The sequence below is a fragment of the Chanodichthys erythropterus genome, chromosome 2 (assembly GCF_024489055.1).
Source record: "Chanodichthys erythropterus isolate Z2021 chromosome 2, ASM2448905v1, whole genome shotgun sequence".
In the NCBI taxonomy this organism is placed as follows: Eukaryota; Metazoa; Chordata; class Actinopteri; order Cypriniformes; family Xenocyprididae; genus Chanodichthys; species Chanodichthys erythropterus.
The window spans coordinates 2,551,190-2,575,739 of NC_090222.1; the positions used below are offsets into that span (position 1 = coordinate 2,551,190).

At 37.3% G+C, this 24,550-nt stretch overlaps 1 protein-coding gene across 1 annotated transcript; it reads left to right on the top strand.

Annotated features, from left to right (window-relative positions):
- The first annotated feature begins 1,738 nt into the window (after nt 1-1,738).
- On the top strand, nt 1,739-20,888 carry sim1a (SIM bHLH transcription factor 1a). The gene is made up of 12 exons (XM_067391531.1): nt 1,739-1,856; nt 2,072-2,508; nt 5,073-5,155; nt 5,632-5,721; nt 5,826-5,934; nt 6,026-6,111; nt 7,145-7,344; nt 9,140-9,246; nt 9,857-10,004; nt 14,953-15,118; nt 15,594-15,996; nt 17,593-20,888. Exons 2-12 carry the CDS (start codon nt 2,334-2,336, stop codon nt 18,267-18,269), a joined length of 2,244 nt encoding a protein of 747 aa, XP_067247632.1. The 5' UTR covers nt 1,739-1,856; nt 2,072-2,333; the 3' UTR covers nt 18,270-20,888.
- The last annotated feature ends 3,662 nt before the right edge of the window (nt 20,889-24,550 follow it).

A 24,550-nucleotide genomic window follows, 5' to 3' on the forward strand; every position in this document is an offset into this window, starting at 1 on the left:
GCTTTAGGAAAAGGTTAAAGCAGCACAAGCGTTTCGTGTGCGGGGCTCATCCGCCCTGATTTTCTCCTGCTACAGGTGATTTCCTGTTACAGACACAGACTGAGACGCACACCAGACGCCATTCACATCTCTTACACCAGCACGACAAAGATGCTGTTGTTTTTTTCAGATAGAAATGTTATTATTTGAATTTTTTATCATAATAACACCTTAAATATTTTATTATGATTATTATTATTATATTGGCTGTCATATTGATATCACAGAAAAGGCTTAAAACTGTGATATAATATAATATATCTGATGAAATGTAAAGTCTGCCATTCTGTCTCTTTATTCAGCGAGACCCTGACAGAGAAGAGCAGATTTATTCCCATCAGCACTGATCTGCAGGCTTGATTCCACTCTAAACAGGACAATAATAACAGCAGCTTTCAGTGTAGAATGCCTTTATAAACACACATGAGCACATTATATGCATGTGTTGCATATTTATAGACATGTAGGTTAATATTGGTGTATAAGTATGTATTGTATTCATATTTTATTTATATGCTGGATATATTTTAGGTGATTGATCACTAAAAATATATAAAAATAACTCAGCGGTTGGGTTAAATGTTTGCTCAACCTGCTGGTCAGTTTTATTTAACTCAACTATATTGTTTAAAAATGACTGTATGGCTGAATTAAAATGAACCCCAAATGGGTTGGAAATTAAAAATCAGACACACACTCTAAAAATGTTGGGTTAAACATGCACAAACCCAGCAGGTTGGGTTAAAGGGCACCTATTTTGCCCTCTTTCACAATATGTAATATAAGTCTCTGGTCTGGTCAAGTTTCAGCTTAAAATACCCCACAAATGTGCCCCTATTTGGGAGAGATATTATTTATATTACTATATTGCTGGCTAAAAAAAATAAATCCAAAATTGGCTGAAAAAAATGGCTGGGTGAAAACAGCCCAATGCCTGGCTTTGTCCATATTTAACCCAGCAGTTTTAGAGTGCATAATAGAGGAAACAATAATAATCAAAAGGTGAACATTTATTAATAAGAAATTTAATAAATATTTATTGTATCATTATTATTCATTAAGCTTATTAATAAATGTGCATTTCCAACCTAGTTCATTTAAAGCAAGAATCAGTCATTTTTAAATAATAGTTAAGTTAAATAAAACCACCCAGCAGGTTGGGCAAACATTTAACCCAACCACTGGGTTTGTCCATTTTCAACTCAACTTGGGTTGTTTTTAACCCACTAATTATTATTATTATTATTATTATTTTTTTTATAAAATAATTTGGTGACAATTCTGTTATTTTGATAGATAGATAGATAGATAGATAGATAGATAGATAGATAGATAGATAGATAGATAGATAGATAGATAGATAGATAGATAGATAGATAGATAGATAGATAGATAGATAGATAGATAGATAGATAGATAGATAGATAGATAGATAGATAGATAGATAGATAGATAGATAGATAGATAGATAGATAGATAGATTTAAATGTAAATGTTATTCATAGTGTGTTATGGGTCAGAGGTCAGCGTTTCTAACAAATCGTGATTTCTCCTGGAGCGGGTGCGATGAATAGGATCCAATGGGAAAATCCTGCCTGGTCCTTCAGTATCCAATGAGCTGAGATCAGGGGGAGGGTCCGCGCGCTGCCCAGACAGACAGAAAGAGACTTCAACAAACTCTCCTCCAAACACGATCCTTCTGGATACAAAGATGCCATGTTTCCCGAGTCTGCTGTGGAATTGCGCGTGAATGAGTCTGGATTTGTGTCCTTGTGGAGTTATGGACTCGTGAAGGCGAGCAGTGGATCTGACATGAGGTAAGAAGAGCTGCGAGTGTGAGTCTGTTGAGGAGAGAAAGTTTCACTTCAGCAGAATATGATGTTACTGACACAGCCGCGCGCATGAAGAATCACGACTGTTTAAATGAGCATGATCCTCACTTTAATATTAATTAATAAAGGGTCATTCGTGGTCCTCAAAAGTGCATTTCAAAGTGGGAAGAGAAGTGAACGTGCGCTCTGCTGTTTTCCAGGAATATCTCGCGCGTCTGATGGAAGGAAAGAAGGAAGTTCCTCATGAAGAGATTGTGGGCCCGAGTGGATTTGATGTGTGTGTGAATTAAGACAAGCTCTCCATCATGAAGCTCTGTGTGTAGGACATCTCAGGACCATCAGAGAAGCGTCGGGATCATGGCAGGAACACTCTCAGGACGGTAGAAGTGTGTGTGAAGAGTGTGTGTGAGAGAGAGAGAAGCGACCAGCAGAAGGGAGTGAGACAGCTGTCCGGAGCGGAGCATGAAGGAGAAGTCGAAGAACGCGGCGCGGACGCGTCGGGAGAAGGAGAACAGCGAGTTTTATGAGCTGGCCAAACTGCTGCCTCTGCCGTCCGCCATCACCTCCCAGCTGGACAAAGCCTCCATCATCAGACTGACCACCAGCTACCTGAAGATGAGGATCGTCTTCCCTGAAGGTACGCGCTTTTGCCAAATCCTTCATTTCTACAAACGTCATTATTAGTGTTCTTGTCAGATATAGTCATATTAAAAATGATGATAATAATAATAATAATAATAATAATATAGGCCTATTATTATTATTATTATTATTATTGTTGTGCTGTTATTTCTAAAAAATATTAGAGAGTTTTGTTATTATTATTATCATCATCATTATTGTTCTGATTGAATGTCATTTTGATCTAGACTGTAATTTAAGAACAGCATTATTGTACAAAAGCATCTCCTGCACTTCATTTTCACAACATTTAGGATCTTTTCCGAAACAAATCTTAAAAGTTATAATAATTAAGACGATTTAATAAGAGGACTTTATTAGGTCTGTTCGTTTTTAAAAACGCGAAAAAATTAAGGTCGCTGCGGCCTGCCATATTGCTGCATTTTATTAGTTTTTATTACTATTATATTTTTTAATAAGCTGCAAATTAATAGGCATATTCTTTGTCCTATTTTATTAAAGCAAAAATAATTTTCTTGGCCTTTATTAAAGCAGGGAGATTGATTGATTGTATATGAATGTAAATGTAGTCTGATTATTATTTTCCACTTTCTGTTCTGCGTGACTGAAGACGAACAGCAACAATTATCACCGTCTGATCAACACAACAAATATTATCGGCGTTTATTATTAGTAGTATCATTATTTAAAATAATAATACTTTTTTTAAAAATCGATAAAAAGGCCAAAGCGGGTTTTCGCGGGTTTAGGATCATGTGACACACATAAACGCCGACATTTTATCAGTAAGAAGCTCGTCGTCGTTTATGTGCGCGACGAGTAACATCAAGAAAAAAGAGCAGATTAAACAGTGTAAATGAATACATAAACATATCAACAACAAGACAGGCATTATATAAGTTTTATTTTCACCAGCGCGCGCGCATTTATCTCTTAAATGTGTGTCATGATAGGCCTGTTAAGCTTCAAGGTCATTTTGCAGAAAGAGAAATATATAGACCTATTAAATATTATTTCTAGCCTATATAATGTAACAAATGTGATTAAAATGTTTGAAACCTGCATAAAACCGAAATCGGCTGTGAATTCTGAGACAGATGAAGAGGACCTGAAGGAACACACCTTATATTCGTGCGGATTACATGTTTATTCAGTTTTAGACTAGATTCAGATCATCATCATCTCACACACACACACTCGCGCCATGTGCTGAACTCATCACACTGAAATAATGTTTTAATGTGAATGAAACTCGCGGGGTTAAAGGTCAGCGGGTCAGAGGAAAGACAGCTCGAATGTAGTGCTCGAGGAAATGAGACAGTAAAGTTTTATTAGAAAATGAAGGTGGTTTATGGTGGTTATTTATTGCTCGGCTGTGAAGAGAATAATTCTGCTGTCAGATGATCCTCCAGTATTCACTGACACATTCACGCGTTTATTCATCTGCTCTGTGTTTTTCGCTCAGGTTTGGTTGCAAGATTTATTTATCAATACATAAATCCGTTTTACAGTCATTCGAAAATTAAAAAAACGGTCGAAGCTCATTTCTAAAGTTGATTTGTCCTTTATTGGATAATGTTCAGTGTGAATGAAGACCGCAGGCTGTTGAATTCACTGAGAAAACTTGTTCAAAGAAGAAAATCGAGTTCTTGATCCGCTTCTGCTGGAGAGATTCATTCATTCATTCATTCATCTATTTTTTTTTTTTTTTTTTGTATGAAAAAATGTCTTATTGTTCATGTGAAGAAGAAGAAGACGATGTGAAGGCTCGAGATGTTATAATCCGTCGGACGCGTTCAGACGCGCGTTATTCTGCGCGATAACATTTTTTGAGAGCAATTATTATTCCTTCCACAGTTGTTATTATTATGATGATGATTAATTAGTATTTAATAAATCTAAATGTTTCTTTATTTATAACATAAACTGTACTTAGAAAGCTCAGTCTCGGTCGGTCGATTGAATTATAGCGGTATATTTAATCTTAAAATATCTATCTTGTTTATATTTTTAAAAGCAGCAAGAAAGTTACTTTTTGCATCTAAAATTCCCTGCCAGTCTGATTAAAAAAAAAAAAAAAAAAAAAAAAAAAAAAACATGTTTCCACGAAAAGAAAAGGATAAAGCGGTGATTGTGAGAGAGACGCGGTGATTTTCCGGATGATCGCGGACTCCGTGTTTGTTTAATATTAAAGTGGAATCGGAGCGTCGCTTTGATCTGGTGTTTGTTTTCGTGTGATTTGCATCTCAATGCGGATTGTGTGTGTCAGACTGTTTGCTTTCTCGAGTTCAGCGCCTGAACGGGAAATACTGCTCATTTACATTCAGTGTTTACAGTCAATCCAGTGCTGAAATATTGACCGACTGATCGACACATCACTATTATTTCTGCTGCTGTTATTTTTTGTGCGTCTGATGTGGAATGTTATTAGGCTCTAACGAATGCGCATGACACAAATTTGATTTTCACGCTGAGACCGGGTTGAAGTCGGCTCTTTTCAGTAGTTACCGTGCTGGATTTCCCCTGTTTTTATCTTTAATAAACGGAGGTGTTTTTTAGGTCTCGGGGAATCGTGGGGCCACGTGAGTCGCGCGAGCTCTCTGGACAATGTGGGCCGAGAGTTAGGATCACATCTGCTGCAGGTACACGAGCTCACACTGATTCACACTCTTATATTAAAAACTATACAACTGTATTGTTATTATTATATGCAATAATTAAAATATCGTAATAGGAAAATTCTGGTATCGAATGATGCAACTGTTCTATCGAATGATTGCAGAATTGTGTAGAATTCAGGTCGGGTTGTTACAGCCGTCTAGATATCAAGATTTGAATTTGTTTTAAGTGTTACTTGCATATATTTTTTGTATGTAATATAATATAATTTCCTTAAATTATATATATATATATATATATATATATATATATATATATATATATATATATATATATATATATATATATATTTTTATAAATGCTTCATGCATTTATATTTTGTATCTATTTTGTAAATGAAGCCTACATCTTGATAAAATGATAAACAAGTAATTGATTCACAAGAGCTGATGATGCTGTGACATGAATGTAAATTAACACATGAATGAATTGTCTTCAGACTTTGGACGGCTTTATTTTCGTGGTGGCTCCTGATGGAAAAATCATGTACATTTCAGAGACGGCATCAGTGCATTTAGGGTTATCACAGGTAAAGTGCATGTTTTGGTATTTGCTCTATTAGAACTCTATTTATATTCATGCTGTAGGTCACAATGTTTCTTTGACTGCAATGACAGAAGTTCATTTTAACAGGTAGAGCTGACGGGGAACAGCATTTATGAGTACATCCACCCCGCTGACCACGACGAGATGACCGCAGTGCTGACCGCTCACCAGCCGTATCACTCGCACTTCGTCCACGGTGAGACATCCACACCACTCCCGCTCACACGAGTCCGGTCATTCCCTCAGTGCACCGCTTCACCTTCTTCTGCTTCCTGTTCTTTTCCCAGAATATGAAATGGAACGATCGTTCTTTCTGAGAATGAAGTGCGTCCTCGCTAAGAGAAACGCAGGCTTGACGTGTGGAGGATACAAGGTATTCCTTTTTCTGCGTGTGCTGCTCTACAAATCTGCATTAAAGAATCTTTTAATATTTCTTCTTTTATAGAAGAAAAGGTTCTGTATAGAATCTGAAAAGCTTCATATATAGAACATTTACACTCTAAACATGCTGGAATGTTTCAGCACATATCTGGGTCAAAAATGGACAAACCCAACCATTGGGTTAAATTTTTAAATTCAGTTTTAACCCAACAGTTGGGTTTATTCATATTTAACCCAAATTAGGGTTGAAACAACCCAGCATTTTTAGAGTGTAGGGGTTCAATTCATGGGATCATTTTATGGATTTAGTTTTAATTAATTAGTTTTAATTACTTTTTATGAATTAAGCAGCTTGTATACATTATCACTATTAAAACATGAAAAAAACAGTTAAACAAAGTATTATGTAATCATCATTTCAGACATTGTCCTTATATAGAACATTAATAGTTCTTTATTAAATGGGACACACTCTAAAAATGCTGGGTTAAAAACTGAAAAATGATTGGGTTATATTAACCCAGCAGTTGAGTTAAATGTTTGATCAACCTGCAGGGCAGTTTTATTTAAATCAACTATTTGTTAGAAAATGACTATATGGCTGGATTAAAATGAACCCAAAATATGTTGGAAATTAAAAATCAGACACATAATTACTAGAGGTTTATTACTAAATGTTTATTGTTTAATTATTATTCATTACACTTATTAATAAATGTCCATTTCCCACCTATTTTAGGTTCATTTTAAGCAAGCAATACAGTCATTTTTAAACAATAGTTTTAAAACGGCATTAAAACAACCCAATCACAGGGTTTGTACATTTTCAACCCAACTTGGGTTATTTTTAACCCAACATTTTTTAGAGTGTATATTGTGAGGAGCTCAACTCACACATTTGGCATCATATTTTAAAAAGTCAGCTTGAGCAATGTACTTGTAGTGTATTAATGCGTAAGTCAAGGCAGAGACTGTGTGTCTGTAGAAATCATGGAGATCACAGCTGTGTGTGTGTGTGTGCGCAGGTGATTCACTGCAGCGGCTATCTGAAGATCCGTCAGTACAGCCTGGACATGTCTCCGTTCGACGGCTGCTATCAGAACGTGGGTCTGGTGGCCGTCGGTCACTCTCTGCCCCCCAGCGCCGTCACCGAGATCAAGCTCCACAGCAACATGTTCATGTTCAGAGCCAGCCTGGACATGAAGCTCATCTTCCTGGACTCCAGGTACCGTGTGTTCTGTCAAACATGTGCACGCAAACACATACTGCTCTTATTTATATAAGACAGTATAGGCCCAAAGATTTACAATAATTTCTCATAGTTCATGCATCAACTAACATTAACTATAACAATGAGCAGTGCATTTGTTGCAGTGTTTATTATTCTCTGTTGATGTTATTTAATAACAAATATTTGGTCACATTTTAGTTTAGGGTCCAGTTCTCACTATTATCCTCGACTTTTCCCTCAATAAACTCCTAATTCCTGCTTATTAATAGTTAATAAAGTAGTTTTTAAGGTTAGGATTAAGAATGTACAATATGATCATGTAGAATAAGGCATTAATATGAGCTTAATAAGTACTAATAAACAACCAATATTCTGGTAATATACAAATAATTAATAGTGAGAATTGGACCCTAAACTAAAGAGATACCAAATATTGTTAGTTCTAGCAATAAAGTCCATTAAATAATATTTAAAAGGTACAACTTTTGATTTGAACAGTGTACTAGTTAATGTTGAAATTAACACAAGCTAAGATTAATAAATGCTTTTTTTTTTTTTCATATGTTAACAATTGTATTTAACTAATGTAACCTTATTGTAAAGTTTTACCATTTCATTGCAAATTATATTATAAGCATAACAATTTGAGTAAAATATTGAAATTTTGAAAATTAAAAATTAAACATGAATTTCACAACATCTTGGCATTTTACACTTCAATGTAAGCAAGAAAACAGTGTAAAAATGATTTTGCGAAAGACAACAATATTAATGTTCCAGTCTTTCCCTTCTTCATGTTTAATTTAATGAGTTACTTGCCATTTCTTTGTAATTGTTTAGGAAAATTACTAGAAATTTCTAAGTGAAAATTGTTTCTACACCAATTCATTTTATTCATCTGAGGCGATGACATGATGTCACTAATTTCCAGAGTTTGATTAGTGAGCAAAAATAAGGGCATAATCTTCAATATCCATTCATTTTATGTCATAAAAATGTATTATTATTATTATTATTATTATTATTATTATTTTTCAATATGGGCAGACTTTTGGACCCAGATGTATGTGTGTGTTTGTGTGTGTGTGTGTGTGTGTGTGTGTTTGCTGTTTGCTGCTGGTCAGTTTTATTTAACTCAACTATTGTTTAAAATGACTGTATGGATGGATTAAAATGAACCCAAAATAGGTTGGAAATTAAAAATCAGACACATAATTACTAGAGGCAACAATAATAATTAAAATGTGAACATTTATTAATAATCAATTTATAATAAATGTTTATTGTTTGATTATTATTCATTAAACTTATTAATAAATGTTAATTTCCAACATATTTTGGGTTCATTTTAATCTAGACATATAGTCATTTTTAAACTATAGTTGAGTTAAATAAAACAACCCAGCAACTTTGGGCAAACATTTAACCCAACCGCTGGGTTTGTCTATTTTCAACCCAACTTGGGTTGTTTTTAACCAGCATGTTTTAGAGTGTGTCTATATATATATATATATATATATGTATGCAATTCTTTTTTTCAAGCACCGAATGGCAGAAGCAGAGGCTCCTCTATGATTGTGTAAATGCAGCTTTGTTTATGCTCTTATTTCTCTCTCATACACACACACACACACACACACACACGCAGCTGTGTTTAGCGAGACACGTTTGCACGTCGGGCTTTACGTTTAACCGGATTTGTCCGGCGCTCGCACGTGCCAGTGTGTGGACAGGTGTTTGTGCTCCCGCCAGCACCATTGTCATTGGCTTCTGTGTTTGTGTTTGTCAGGGTTGCGGAGCTCACTGGCTACGAGCCGCAAGACTTAATAGAGAAGACACTTTATCATCACGTCCACAGCTGTGACACTTTCCATCTCCGCTGCGCGCACCACTTGTGTGAGTTAGGTTTGTTTTTCCTCATTCCTCTGGTCTCGTCCTCTTTACAGCATCTAATAATAACAGCAGCTTTAGCGATGACTGGCACATCTCTCACCGTCACGTCTGCAGGGCACAACCGAGCGCAGTAATTGATAATTCCACATTACAGGAGATGAATATGATTTCCCTGCCTCAACACACTGCTTTGAGCAGGAGCTTCGATTAAACATGCAATCTATTAGTAACTCAATTAGTGAGCCAGATTGAAAAGGAACATTTTTTCCAGCATGTTTTAGTCCTTAAAAACACAATTTTCAGTTATCCGTTGTTTTATCCATTACATTCCTGATTGCAGCACAACACAGCTTATTAAGATACACAATATTTGACATTATTTGCTATAAATAGTTATTAGGCTGTGAGAGAAACGGCAGCTTATGATTTAAACATGCAAATGAAAGCAGTAATTAGCTTTACTGAATTAAAAGGTTTTAATGAAGCGCACGTAAGGCTATATATATAAAAATCACAATTTTGCTGATGGGAGTAAACAACAAATTAATGAATCTTGCAAGATACGATGTGAGAGTGTGAGAAATGTTCTTTAATGGTGTTTTTCTGTCTTCAGTGCTGGTAAAAGGACAGGTCACCACAAAATACTACCGATTCCTGGCTAAGCAGGGCGGATGGGTGTGGGTCCAGAGTTACGCTACCATCGTACACAACAGCAGATCGTCCAGACCTCACTGCATCGTCAGCGTCAACTACGTCCTCACGTGAGTTCAGCCTCCCCCCGGTAGAAAGAAAGCTGTTTATAGCATGATATGCTCTTGTTTGATTCGAATCATCATTTTGCAACATTAAATTATATTTAAAGCTATGAAGCCTTTTAGAGTGATTAAAAAGGTCATGTGTTTATGATCGTTTTAATACTTTACATTTTGAACATGTTGCATTTAGAGTAATCTGAATTAATACATTTACTGTAGATCAATTTAGTCTATATAGATTTAGATATATACAGTCAAACCAAAAATTATTCAGATGTTTATTCAGATAATTATAGTTCATTTCTGTAAGCGAGGATAGCAAAATAAACTGTGAAATATTATACCCAAAAATTCTTCATATGGTGAACTACCAGTAAAATTGATGATAATTTGAAACCAAAAATGATTCAGACACTTTGACTTGACCATGTTTTGATTAAGTGTCATCTGACATAATTAAGATGATATTTTTCTGACAGTTTAACTCCGAGATCTTGTCATATTTTATTACCACAAAACTCTCTGAAATTTCCTAACTCTTCCATCTAGATAGCGAAATTCTCTGTTTTTACTGTTATATCTATTTCTTTTGTGTTCCATTATTATTATGTATTTCGTTCTTCTTTATGTAAAGCACTGTGAATAAACTGAATTAATGAATTAAATGTTCAAGGTGTCTGAATACATTTTGGTTTGACTGTATATCATTGCTTCAGGAATCATTCTAATATGATGATTTGCTGCTCAAGAAACATTTCTGATTATCACGGTTCTGCAATTATTCTGTAGAAACTGTGATACATTTTTAAGGATTTATTGATCAGCATTTATTTGAAATAGAAATCTTTTGCAACATTATGCATGTCTTTACTGTCACAACACAAGTCAATTAAATGCATCTGTACTGAATAAAAGTATTCATATTTCCTTAAAAATAAACGTTTTTTTATCTTACCAACCCCTAACTTTTCAATGGTAGTGTGTATGTGAAAATATACTTTCAAATTGCTTAATTTGCTTGCACTGTAACATAGGATACTTAATCGAACATTAGTACTTCAACATATCCTCAAATTTTCAATAATGCAATTCAGTAGTGTCCAAAAGTGATGTCCGGCCTGGGAAAACTGACATCATCACCCTTTATTCAAATATTATAATCATAGTTGTGCTTGGAAATTGAGTGACATATTTTTGGCCAGGCTGTGTGACAAAGAAATTATGAACACATGCAAAAACAAGAGAGAACCAAAGAAATATGAATAGCTTATGTTGTAGTCAATGTATGCTTTTTCCTGTTAGCTTTTTGTTTTTATATGCATTTTCTTCCATCATTTTAAAAATATATAAAATATTTTCCTCGTATTTTGATGGTTTAATCAAACAGAATGGGTCATTAAAAGCAAATATCCCCACCGGACCTCACTTTTGCCCACTACTGTGCTTAAATCCATTAGTATATGACTAACATGCATGCAGTGTATTAGGCTGAAGTGTATTAATGCCATATAATTTCCTCAATCTTCTGTCTGCAGCTGTGTTGAATTGCACACATTACTCCACTATTACACAGCCTAAAGGCCCATCTCAGTGAGCAATAGATTCAATACAATATCATTAGAGTTCAAATTTATGGTGTTTGCAGAAATCCAGCCATGACAGTGACTGCGTGACTCAAAGCTGCCCTGATGCTCATCAGTCAGTTTGGGGTGTCATTCCTGCTCTTGCTTTATATAATATGCCAGCTGCATGTACAGAAACTGCATGGGAGCCAGGGGTCGTGGCTGATTTATTTGTCATGCATTCATACTGACAAACCTTGTGCATTACCACAATGAACTTTTCCACTGGAGCTCCCTGGAAAGAATGAGGTGGGATTGAGCAATGGAGCCATCGCTCACACTATGGCTTTGAGCGAGGGGCGTATGGAAGAGCGAAACGCAGCATTTGTGCGCACACGTCCAGCCCATTAGAACCGATGCCAGCATCTGGAGCATTGACCCCCAGCCCCGCTCGTTCTGCCTCCTTTGCTATCTGTGTGTCACAGATGTAAATGAATTGCGTGCCATAAAAGCCTTCATTAAAACAGAGTGGCCTGGTTTTAATATGCCGATCGCCTGCGAGTGTCAGACAGCTCTTCAGCCACAGCTATGAAGGAAAAGTGTTTATGAGGTTTAATTAATGGGCTGTAAAGATGATGAGTGTTTATAGCTCACAGCTTGCTAAGAGTGTCCATGAATGGAGTTCTCCTTTTTTGTCATATTCCATCTTTCGGTTTCCTTGGGAAGAGTGATTTCCATAAAAGTGTGCGTTGCAATGTAGACATCACGAGCGCAAGATCTGTTTCCTGTTTAACCTCTCCACATGTGCTCTCATTCAGAAATGCACAGCCAGTCTTTAGTGAGAAAAGGAAACGAGGTGGATATGCCTAGCATCTTATCGTGCCGTTATCAGAGTCTACTCACACGGGCTGTGAGGTGTGAAATGAGATTGCGTGTGTGTGTGTGTGAGAATGGCGGCTTAGCTGTTGCATCACCTTAAAGGGATCGTCCACTTAAAAATGAAAATAATCCCATGATTTACTCACCCTCAAGCCATCCTAGGTGTACACTGCCCTGCAAAGTGTGGTTTTGGACGATATCAGCATAAATTCTTATCATTTTTTGGTGCAAATACATTAGAGTCACTTGACATTATCATTGAAGACCAGCAATAATAATTTTCATTTTGATTACATAATAATGGCAATATACACATGTGAAAGTCAGACATGCCCCTTTGCCAGCAGTGATGCTGGTTACTGATTTAAACTTGACTCAGGTTTGTAAAAGATTTTTGGGTCAGCACACCTTAATAGCTTCAACAATTGATTGCCAATTAAGTTTAGAATACAATGAACCAATCAGAACCCAGTTTAGGTCAGATAGCTGCTAATGCTGGATATTTTGAGGAAGTTTTTTCTATGTATAAACTGTTTATGTAATAAAATATGTTTTTGTAGTTTGTGTTGTCCCTTATCAGTGCAAAATTATCACAAATTTAAAATTAATCATGCCAATATTGTCCAAAACCCCACTTTTTTAGGGCATTTCCAAATTTTGGAGGGCAGTGTGTATTACTATCTTCTTTCAGACAGACACAATCAGAGTTATATTAAAAAATATCCTGGCTCTTCCAAGTTTTATAATGAGAGTGAATGGGGGATGAGATTTTGAAGCCCAAAAAAGCTCATCCATCTATCATAAATGTAATCCATATGACTCCAGGGGGGTAATAAAGGCCTTCTGAAGTGAAGGGATGGGCATTTGTAAGAAAAATAGAAATATTTAAAACTTTACAAACTATAATCACCGGTTTCCGGCAACAGTTGTATGCAAGATGATTTCCAGCGGAAGAGTGACCTCTGACCTGACACATGAAATATTGATAAACACGAAAGCACAGAGGAGAGAGCAAAACAAAACAAAACACCGGCCAGGAATGAGAAGTCTAAAACAAGATTTTTTAAAGGGAAATGTTAGAGGTAAGAGAAGAGGAGCTTGAGTTTGTTGCCCAGCCGTATTTGTTTTAGTGCTGACCGATATATCGCATGTGATTGTCACGCACATTTCGTCAGTAAAGCCGGTTCCCTGATTGCCGCTAAAGCGGCATCACCTGCTTTCAAATGGAGCGGCATTTAATAGACAGAACCGTAGATCACTGACAAGCTACGCAATATCACGTTCAATATTGCAGATGAATCGCCTTCGATAATGAACGCGATATTGCGTGGCTTGTCTGTGAACTACGGCTCTGTCTATTAAATGCCGCTCCATTTGAAAGCAGGTGATGGCGCTTTAGCGGTAATCAGGGAACCGGCTTTACTGACGAAATGCGCGTGACAATCGCATGCGATATATCGGTCAGCCCTAATTAGTTTGAACCACGAGAGGCGTCTAAGCTTACGATACTCCTAAATCATGCGTCAGGTCAGAGGTCACTCTTCCACCGGAACTCAACTCATGTACGGCTATTGCCAGAAGCCAGTCATTATAGTTTATACGTTTCAAATATGGATATTTTTCTTACAAAAACCCATTGCTTTGCTTCAGAAGGCCTTTATTAACCCTCTGGTGTCGTATGGATTACTTTTATGATGGATGGATGAGCTTTTTTGGGCTTCAAAATCTTTGATTACCATTATAAAGCTTGGAAGAGCCAGGATATTTTTTAATATAACTCTGATTGTGAAAAGAAGATAAAAGGCTTGAGGGTGAGTAAATCACGGGATAGTTTTCATTATTTGGTGTACTATTCCTTCAAGGGTTTTGACTTCTGTCTACAGGCCTTAACCCAAGAAGAACCCTGTTTACAGAGAGCGTACAACAGTGGCGTCAACTTCATGTCAATGATCGAATGGATTTTTATATATGTTTGTGTGGCTGCATGTGAGAAAATGTATGTCCAAGATGTTGCCATCTGCATGCAATCACATTAGTCTGAGCCAGGCTGCTAGGCCTCAGGAGGGAAACTGGCATCGGCGGCTGGCTAGCATACGTTCTAGCCATTGTTTTCTGAAAGTTATACATCACCGGGAACAGAAATCCATACAGCACTTTACTGAGAAATCAATTCCCATTTCCTAGTTATGCCTTATGTGGTGATCCCTGTGTGGGTTTGATTTAGCCAGACATAGCTCTTAATCTCACTGTGTATTTGAACAGAGCCTCCAGCCCTCTGCCGTATGTTTGTAGGAGCCTTGTTCCAATCCTGCAGGAGAAACAATGCAATTCATTTTCTGTCCTTGAGTCTTCCTCACACACTGCTTCACAAATGAGCATGGAGCCTGAAAAATCTTTAAAAAGCCTGGCCATACATTCAGGAGTGGTAAACTGAAAAGGAAAGATGCACCAGTTTGCAGAGACAAGCAGTTGCACAGTGTTCGACGCTCAATGCTGTTGTTATTTCTCAACAGGGACACGGAGTACAAAGGACTACAGTTGTCTTTAGACCAGGTGACATCCATAAAACCCTCGTTCACCTACAACAGCCCCTCCAACCCTGTCAGCGAGAACAGAAGAGTCGGCAAAAGCAGGGTCTCCCGTACCAAGACCAAAACGAGACTCTCTCCCTATTCACAGGTCGGTGTCACAGCAATGGTATATTGGAAACTCTAGGAAGGTCTTCTGTTGCTGGGAAGACTTCTAGTGTGATTTACACAGCTAGGACATGTTTAGTTGTTCCTTGAGGAACGTTTCTCATAAACCAATCATTGCCTTCTAAATTTAGGTGTTGGGTTAGGGATAGGTTTAGGCCCTGGAACATCTTGCAGTCATTGCACGATCATTTTAAAGGTAGGGTTGGGGATAGATTTAGGACTCGGATTGAATGAGAGGAATGTTGATCCAGGAACATGTTTTATGTGTGTAAATCATGCTTTGTCCCTGGAAGCATCCCAATACTCAATAACTCTTCCTAATCAAACACTCCAGAAACAACTCATCAGCTCATTAGTAGACATTGATGGGTCAGATAAGGGAAACATCTATAATGTGTACTGCCTTCAGGAACAGGGTTGGAAAACACTATATTAATGCATATTCTTTTTTTGCGCAGTATCCGGGTTTCCCCACGGATCGCTCGGAGTCGGATCAGGATAGCCCGTGGGGTGGGAGCCCCCTCACTGACTCTGCGTCTCCTCAGCTTCTGGAGCAGTGTGAAGGCGTCGACTCCTCATGCGTGTACCGACAGTTCTCAGAGCCGCGGCCGCTGTGCTACGGCCTCCCGCTGACCGACGACCACCACACCTCCGGCGACCTCTACGGCCACACCCACTCCGAGTCCTGCGAGAGAGGACGCTGTAAGGCTGGCCGATACTTCCTAGGCACCCCTCAGCCCGGGCGGGAGGCATGGTGGGGTGCGGCCCGCTCTGTCCTCCCGTTACCCAAGTCCTCGTCCGAGAACGGAGACAGTTTTGATGCTGTGATGCCCCACATTGCCTCTATCCATAGCCTGCAAGGTGTGTTTCTTTTACTGGATCTTTTGTTAGAAACCAATTTCTTAGTTTTTTTTGTTTTGTTCTGAGCAGAAACAATAGGTTTTGGCCTTCCAGGGGCTCCTTTCCAAAACATAACCAGTTAGAGCAGGGGTGCCAAACATACGGCTGTCCAATCTGGTCCTGTCCTCTCACCTCTGTATAAAGTAGTATTTATAAGCACAGAGCTGCTTTGTGTACAGCGGTAAACAAGGATACGCTATCTCGCTGCTGTTCCATAAGCGCCACCTACTGTCGGAGAGTGAATTTGCATTTTAATTCAGTCCATCTGCTGTTTTTGTTTTGAGCAGGTGTCTTCTAGCATAATTCTAGCATAATTTCGGAAAACAAAAGTCAGACCATTCTGTTTTGGCTTTAAATAATCTAATTTAAATTAAAAAAACAACTGCACATGCTACTTCATGATTAAAATGCAGTGGTTGCCTTTCATTTTAAATGGCTACAGATATTTGACTATAGTTTGACCTGTTATATTGCAAATAAACAACAAATACATTTGCTTAAACAATGAAAAAAGAAAAATCGGCAACCATTATTGAAATAATTGGGAATCCCTAATAAAAATATACAATAAAACAGTATTTAAAAAATAATCAATTAAGTTTTTTCACAATAAAAAGGTGGATTTCACAGAGCAGTGTGTTGTATTGTTTGTATTGGTTAATGTTAAAGGGTTAGTTCACCCAAAAATGAAATTCTGTCATTTATTACTCACCCTCATGTCGTTCCACACCCGTAAGACCTTCGTTCATCTTCAGAACACAAATTAAGATATTTTTGATAAAATCCGATGGCTCAATGAGGCCTGAGCAATGACATTTCCTCTCTCAAGATCCATTAATGTACTAAAAACATATTTAAATCAGTTCATGTGAGTACAGTGGTTCAATATTAATATTATAAATGGATGAGAATATTTTTGGTGTGCCACAAAAACAAAATAACGACTTATTTAGTGATGGACAATTTCAAAACACTGCTTCAGGAAGCTTCAGAGCACAAATGAATCAGTGTAGACTCCCTGAGCCATCGGATTTCAACAAAAATATCTTAATTTGTGTTCTGAAGATGAACGAAGGTCTTACGGGTGTGGACATGAGGGAGAGTAATTAATGACAGAATTTCCATTTTTGAGTGAACTAACCCTTTAATGTAGGCTAATTGTCAGCGCAGTAAGGTTTAAAAAATGTAATTTAGCCCACACATGGTTAAATTTTTTTTCCCATCCGGCCCTCAACCTAAAATGAGTTTGACACCCCTGAGTTAGAACAAAGAAAAGGTTACGGCAGGAAGATTGTGAAATGCTTAACGTGAAAAATGCTTAACATACTAAAACAACGACCAACGAGAACCAAATTTCTTTCAAGCATGTTTGCAATAAATAATAGCTCTTGGCAGAAAGACGCATAGAAACCAATGAAGGAAACAATTTAACGGTGTGAAATGTAGAAATGATTTAGGACTGTTACAGCAGGTTAATGTTCTTATCCTGCAGTTTAATGATTCCACTCTGGAACTTTTTTTTGTGTCTAATTCCACACTGTGTTCCTCCACTCGCAGTGAGGGGTCACTGGGACGAGGACAGCATGGTCAGCTCACCCGACGGCGGCTCAGCGAGCGATTCAGGCGACCGATACCGCGCGAGTCCTCAAGAGCCCAGCAAGATTGAGACACTGATTCGAGCCACGCAGCAGATGATCAAAGAGGAGGAGAGTCGTCTGCAGCTGCGAAAGGCTCCTACAGAATTACCTTTGGAGGCTACAAACGGTCTGGCCAAGAGCCACGGGCCTTCGTTTCACAGTACCGACTTCCCCCAGTCAGCGTTGCAGGGTGTGGTGTGTCGGGGGCCGGCTCAGGTGATAAGCCCCGCCCCTAGCCCCGTTCCTCTGTCCCGTCTCAGCAGCCCCGTCCCTGACAGACTGGCTAAAAGTAAAGACTTCCTGCAGAACGAGCTGTCCTCCTCCCAGCAGCAGCCGCTGCCCCTGACGGGCACATGTGCTGTCTCTCCGACGCCTGCGCTGTACCCCTCACACCCCCGCCAGTACCTGGAAAAACACACGGCCTACTCGCTCACCAGCTACGCACTAGAACATCTGTACGAGGCGGACAGCTTTCGAGGATACTCCCTGGGTTGCTCAAGTTCCTCCCATTACGACATGACCGCTCATCTACGCATGCAGGCTGAACAAGCGCCGGGCCATAAAGGCACCTCCGTCATCATCACCAACGGCAGCTGATGCTTATCCAATCACGTGCCGCCACACAGCGCTTCACCCTCTCACACACGCTAGCCTTGAATTTCTTTGATTGTTTCGGGGGTTTTTTTGGTAGCACTTTATTTTACAGTGTCCTTGTTACACGTAGTTACTATGATAATAACTATAAATGATGCATAATTACACGCAGTGTTGGGAAGGTTACTTTGGAAATGTAACGGGTTACAGATTACAAGTTACCCTTTTTAAAATGTAATGTAAGCAGTGTAACTATTTCAGTTACTTTATTAAAGTAATCTAATGGATTACTTTTTTGATTACTTTTCTAAATTTTTAACAAGGGTTAATGATTTTCAAACATTACAGTAGTACTCAACATTTTCAAAATCCTTCATCGCTTGAATTAAGATTATAATCATTTAATTTTAAAGCACAGCCATCACAAAGTCAGACCTTAGCACCTGTTTTTTTTTACTTTGAGATCATTCTGAGGTTAAATACAGGTTTAAAATAGTTGAATAGCTATGATACTGTTTTTGAAAACAAATCTTTGTATAGCTATGACAGGAAACACTGATGTCTAACAATACCTTGGGAAAAAATAAAGAATATGCATAATCCCAAATAGGAAACTCCTTAAGCATTGGTGTCTGCATTTACTGCTCTAAAATATGAAATCAGTTAAACAAATTAATATTATTCAACATATCCTAGGTTTTTACAGAAAATATTCAGAAGTAACCCCCTTTGTAATTGTTTACATTTTCATAATTAATTGTGATTTAATCACACATTTGTTCTCAGTAACTGTAAGGGATTGCAGTTACATTTATTTTGTAATAACTTTGTTAAATATAACTAGTTACTCCCCAACACTGGTAACATGCAACTAACCGTAAACCAAACCCTAACCCTGCAGTAAGTTAATAGTTATTACTCAGTGCTTAAATGTATAATTACACTGTAACACAGACAGCTTAAAATAAAAAGTGTAACCTTTTTTTGTTCCTACAAATCCTGCAAATATGTTTTCTTAATTGTTTACTAGTAAAAAAAACAAACATCCTTAAAACAAACTGCTAAACTTATGATATAGCTTAAGATATTATCACTTCACTGAGAATAAATTTAGAATTAACTGTCAAATTAAATGAGGTTTATGCTCAAGAAGAAAAAAAGACAGACTTAATTAACAGAAGAGGAAAACTGAAAAACATTCCTATTATCTGATGCAATTTTGTATAAGATAATAAACGGATCTTATTTTAAGGATGTTTAGATGCTTTTACTGGAAAACAAGACAATAATTCTGATCAAGAACATGTAATCAGTGTATCAAGGGATGCAATCTGTGATTCATCTGTTCACAGGGTTTGATTAGCACACCTTTACCACTATTATAAGCTGTAAATGCGTGAATGAATGAGGATTTCCCAAATCATTTCTGGAAGAAATCACATGACTTTCAAAAACGGGAAAACAGCATTTAATTATTTACGTAATTTACTGAATTGTCGGCTCACAGATTGTTTGTGGTTTAAGCTACATGTAAAAATGTTTTGGGATAGTTTGTTTTTTGTTATTTCTACATCCACGGCCTCAAATCCCATCCAGGTTTTAGTCATTTTCCCAGCAGAGCCTCATTTGTGGCATTGGAGAAAATACACTTTAATATTACGAGAAAAAGTTGAAGCATGCTGATGTGCCAGAGATCAATAACTAGTTCTAATGCAAAATGCAGCATTAATTTATTATTGTTTCATAACTGTTTAAGGTTGCTGTAGAATTGGATCTTAGCTCATTTGTGTAACTTTTTGTAGTTGCATATGCTGTCCATCTGTGTTTGGACCCGATTCAGTCTTCTAAGTCAGGCTGAAGATTCAATTTGAAACTTTTATTTATTTTTTTAAACAAAACAAAAAAAAAATTGGTTGAGCACATTATTGTATGTTATTGACTTGAACAAATGGTTTGAAATGTATGAACCTTTTTTTTGTCCTTCTGCAAGCCTCTTACATGTCAGCCTTTAAAATGAAAACTGAAATTATGCAATTATGAAACACTTCTGATTTTATTCAAACGAATGGAACAATAATAGAAATATGAAGTAAACGTCGACTCCGGCGCTGGTTGGAGATGTGGTGGTGGACTTGCGCTGCCGTTCGGTGTTCTGGAGGAGTCTGATATGGACCGTAAAGGAGAGACTCTGGCCTTTACCTCACTCCTTCTTCATGTATTTATAAGAAACTGCCTGTTTTTCTCAGAGTGAGAGAAACTCTGAAAAAAAATATTTATGATGTACATACTCAAAATGCACCCACCCCTCGCACACCAAATAAAATGATGCAAAATGGTATTGCAAAATGTATTTATTATGTGAATGAAAAAAAAAATTGTTTTAAAATATGGTGTGTTTATTTATGATTTTCAGTTCTGCATCAACATTAAATGGCGTTGTTTTCTTTCATGCATCAGTATTTCTGAACATATAATGAGTTTTTTTTTTTTTTTTTTCATACTGCAGCAAAACTGTTTAGAATAATATAATTTGTTATTTCAAAATTGGTTCTGCGTATGCTTTTGATCTTGGCATTGTTCATCCGGTGAGACCTTGGAGAACTCAGGTGAAAAATATCTTATCCACACTAATTTGATCATTATTCATGTTTATATGATATTTCATACTCACTTGAAAAATTAATAAATGATTGCAAAGATGTTCATTCATTGAAAGGCTGCATGATTCTTATTTTTAAATCATTATTTTATTTTTGTGTCACAAAATTAACAGCAGCATCAAGACTCTTCATTTTAACTATAAATCAAGTTATTAAATTAATAATAAAAAACAAACAGCTTGATCTATTCACAAACATTTTACTCCATAATGAATGCTGAAGCTACAGGCCTGTAATAACATCATACATGATCAATCAATGAGCTCAAAATAAAGAAAGGTCAAATCTGCCGTGATAAATCAAACAATACATGACTGAACCTGATCCAGCAAAACTAAAAAATTAGTCTGGAATTAATAGGCTATAATAGAGAAATATTTAATGTTTTTAACATCATTAGCTGCGAAACAATCACCTACTGTCATCTAGTAATAGATGCTTTCAGATAATGAAGATCATGTCCTTCAGAAAATAAATGACAGGCTTATTTCTATTTGCTCCATTTGTTTTCAGCTAACAATTATAAATAATCTGAACAAATTTATTTAATCTGCAAAACCAAAGACTGTGTGGTCAAAGAAAGTAGAAATCTCCTATGAAAAGATTCCTGAATTAGGTGGAACTGAACTGGTTGTTAATTGAAGAAGACAGAAGGAATATGTTTACGTGTATTTGCCAACTGGTGGTTGTTTTCGTTTTGCTCCAGAGATCCTTTTTTTCTGGCTCCAAATCCTAAAATGAGACTTTAACACACCTTGTAGAGTACAGCCATTGAGAAAGGGCTCTTTGAGAGCGTTCGTCTCGTCTGTATTTGACGTTTGCTGTACAGGAAGCTCAGGTGAACCCTTGGCCATCCTGACAGGTGTGTTGCTGGGCAACAGTGACTAACACAGACAGAGCGAGTGAGCGCTGCTGTTCAGCCTGACTCTACACACACATCCCACCACATTACACTCACTGTCCGCAATGCCTCGTGCATATTATGAGCACACATCCTTACAATACTCTTATTGAGAAGTATTTACTCCAACAATTAATTATATATATATATATAATTAATTGTTGGAGTAAATACATGTATACATATATATATATATGAAGACTACAGATGCAAAAAAATTTTATCAAGCTTGTATGTTTATTTCTCAAGCATGTATGTTTATTTTCAGTTATTTCACTTTTATGGCAATGAAAAGGACCTATTAATTGCCATTAAAGGGGAATTACTGAACCTAAACATATGAGCTTGATAAAAATGCTCATTTTAGAAGAATATTTCAGATGGCACTTAAAGGCTTTTGCATCTGAAGTCTTCATATATTCTGATGACTCATGACTTTTATGACCTCATATTAATAGAGAAGCTACATGGAATATTTATACTTAAAAAAATAAAATAAAACTAGATAAAAAAAGTTTGTCGAGACTAACTTTAAGTTGGCTTTTTCAGAAAGTTTGAAGCAGTTTTAAAAGTTTTCAGTTTGAAAGTTTCAGTTTTAGTTTAGTAATTTTGATAGAGTACTAGGGTGCTCTGTGTGGTTGCTAAGGTTTTGCTATGCGATTGCTAGGGTACTCGGGGTGGTTGCTAGCGTATTGCTATGCGGTTGCTATGGTGTTGCTATGCAGTTGCTAAGGTGCTCGAGGTGGTTGCTAGGGTTTTGCTATGTGGTTGCTATGCGGATTCTAAGGTACTCGGGGTGGTCGTTTTGCTATGCAGTTGCTAAGGTACTCAGGGTGGTCGCTATGGTGTTGCTATGTGGTTGCTAGGGTACTCAGGGGGGGTCGCTATGGTGTTGCTATGTGGTTGCTAGGGTACTCTGGGTGGTCGCTAAGGTGTTGCTATGTGGTTGCTAGGGTACTCGGGGTGGTTGATGGGGTGTTGCTAGATTTAGTTTGATATATAGATTTAAATAAAATAAAATAAATATCAAACAATACAGACCAAAAAAAAAAAAGTTTTAAAAGCGGTGAAAAACAAAAAAAATGGCAACCAGATACCATACACTTCCCCATACAATATATACATTTGAACCTAAATTCTCCTTATTCCTTACTTCGCATTATTATATATTAGGAAGTGTATTTTTTGGCATGTTCTGCTGCCAATGCATTGACATCATCTCAAATATGATTTTAGTAGCTTTTTAGAGAAAACATCTAGACCTTTAAAAGTCAGAAGATGCCCGCAGAAACATGAGACTTGTGCTTGAACATGAAGGTACAAAACATATTTGTAAGTCAAGTTTATATAACCTATTGTAAGCAAAGATTTTCTGGCACTCATTTCAACACACACACACACACAATCAAGGCACTTATTTTTTTTCCATTTTAACCCACAGAACTAAAAACACAATTTAGTGACCTGATCTCAGGAAAAAATGTATTTGATGAGTTGACAATTTTGTATAAATTCATACATTGTGATTTGTGTTAAAATGCATGATTTTTTAGAAATAAAGGTCCACTTCTAAACCTGAGCAGATTGTACAAGAATTCACCACCAATTGACCCAAACCTGAAATAGTTGTGAGTCAGCATGAGGTTGTGGACCTAGTGCTACTGAGAGTCAGATGTCGGAGAGAGTGGATGAAGGCATTTCCATGTTGAATTGCTGATGGTGAGTGAAGTATGACCCTCAGACTGCATTAGAGACACGTCCTGAGTAAAATACATCAGGCCAGGATATTTCTGTCTCGGTCTGAGTGAGAAACAGCTCTGGAAAATCTAACCTTTACGTCTGACGATTGAGTAGCAGAAGCGTGAGATCAGAGGCAGGAAGAATATTTGTGTTCGGCTTGTTTTCAGTGTTGTTTCCTAGTCACATAAATGTGATTATCATTCTAACAGCAGACTGCAGTGCTCGTACTCGGTTAGGTTTTATAATTGTGTGAAAAGGAAAAGTGAATGAGGAAATGAGCGTAATTTCCCTGGTTCTCACACCTCGTGTGGAGAGAGAGAGTCAGCGGGTGAAAACACTCAGTAATGTCTCTTTCACCTATCTTTGGAAAGTGGAGGTGCGTTCTTTTCATTCATCCATAACACAAGCCTTTAATCATTCACAGGGTCTGACTTAATGAGGAACACCATCTGTGCTTTACACCCTTACATTCCCATCTCTTATTCCATCCTAAGGCAAATCATGCTTACTTTAAGAACTATACTTTTGAAAAGAAGATGTATGTGGTCCTGAACTTATTTATCTCAAAACTCAGATTCGATATGTTGTATATTAGACGTTGACTGGTAACACAAGCACAATGCAGATCTGCAGAAATATCAGTATCACCACATTTGGAGAAAGCATCTGCAGTAAGCGAGCAAACAGAGGAGCACGTTTCCCTGCTGTCAAGCTCAAAGAAAGACAAGAAGGCGCAAATGCAGATTGGCTAATCCTGCAGCGTTTACAGCCGGGATTAGAAGCATGTTCCCCTCCGAAACCAGAGAGGCTTGTTGTAGCTCAGTCCAGACAGGTGAAACCCTGCTGGTGCCTGTAAACATGTGTGGGGCACAGACGCTGAAAACACCATGTGTCACAGTCTGCGCACCAGACGCACATTCACTGACATAAACTGATAGACGCTTTCACACCGTACTGAAAGAGTCATACAACATGTTAAAATG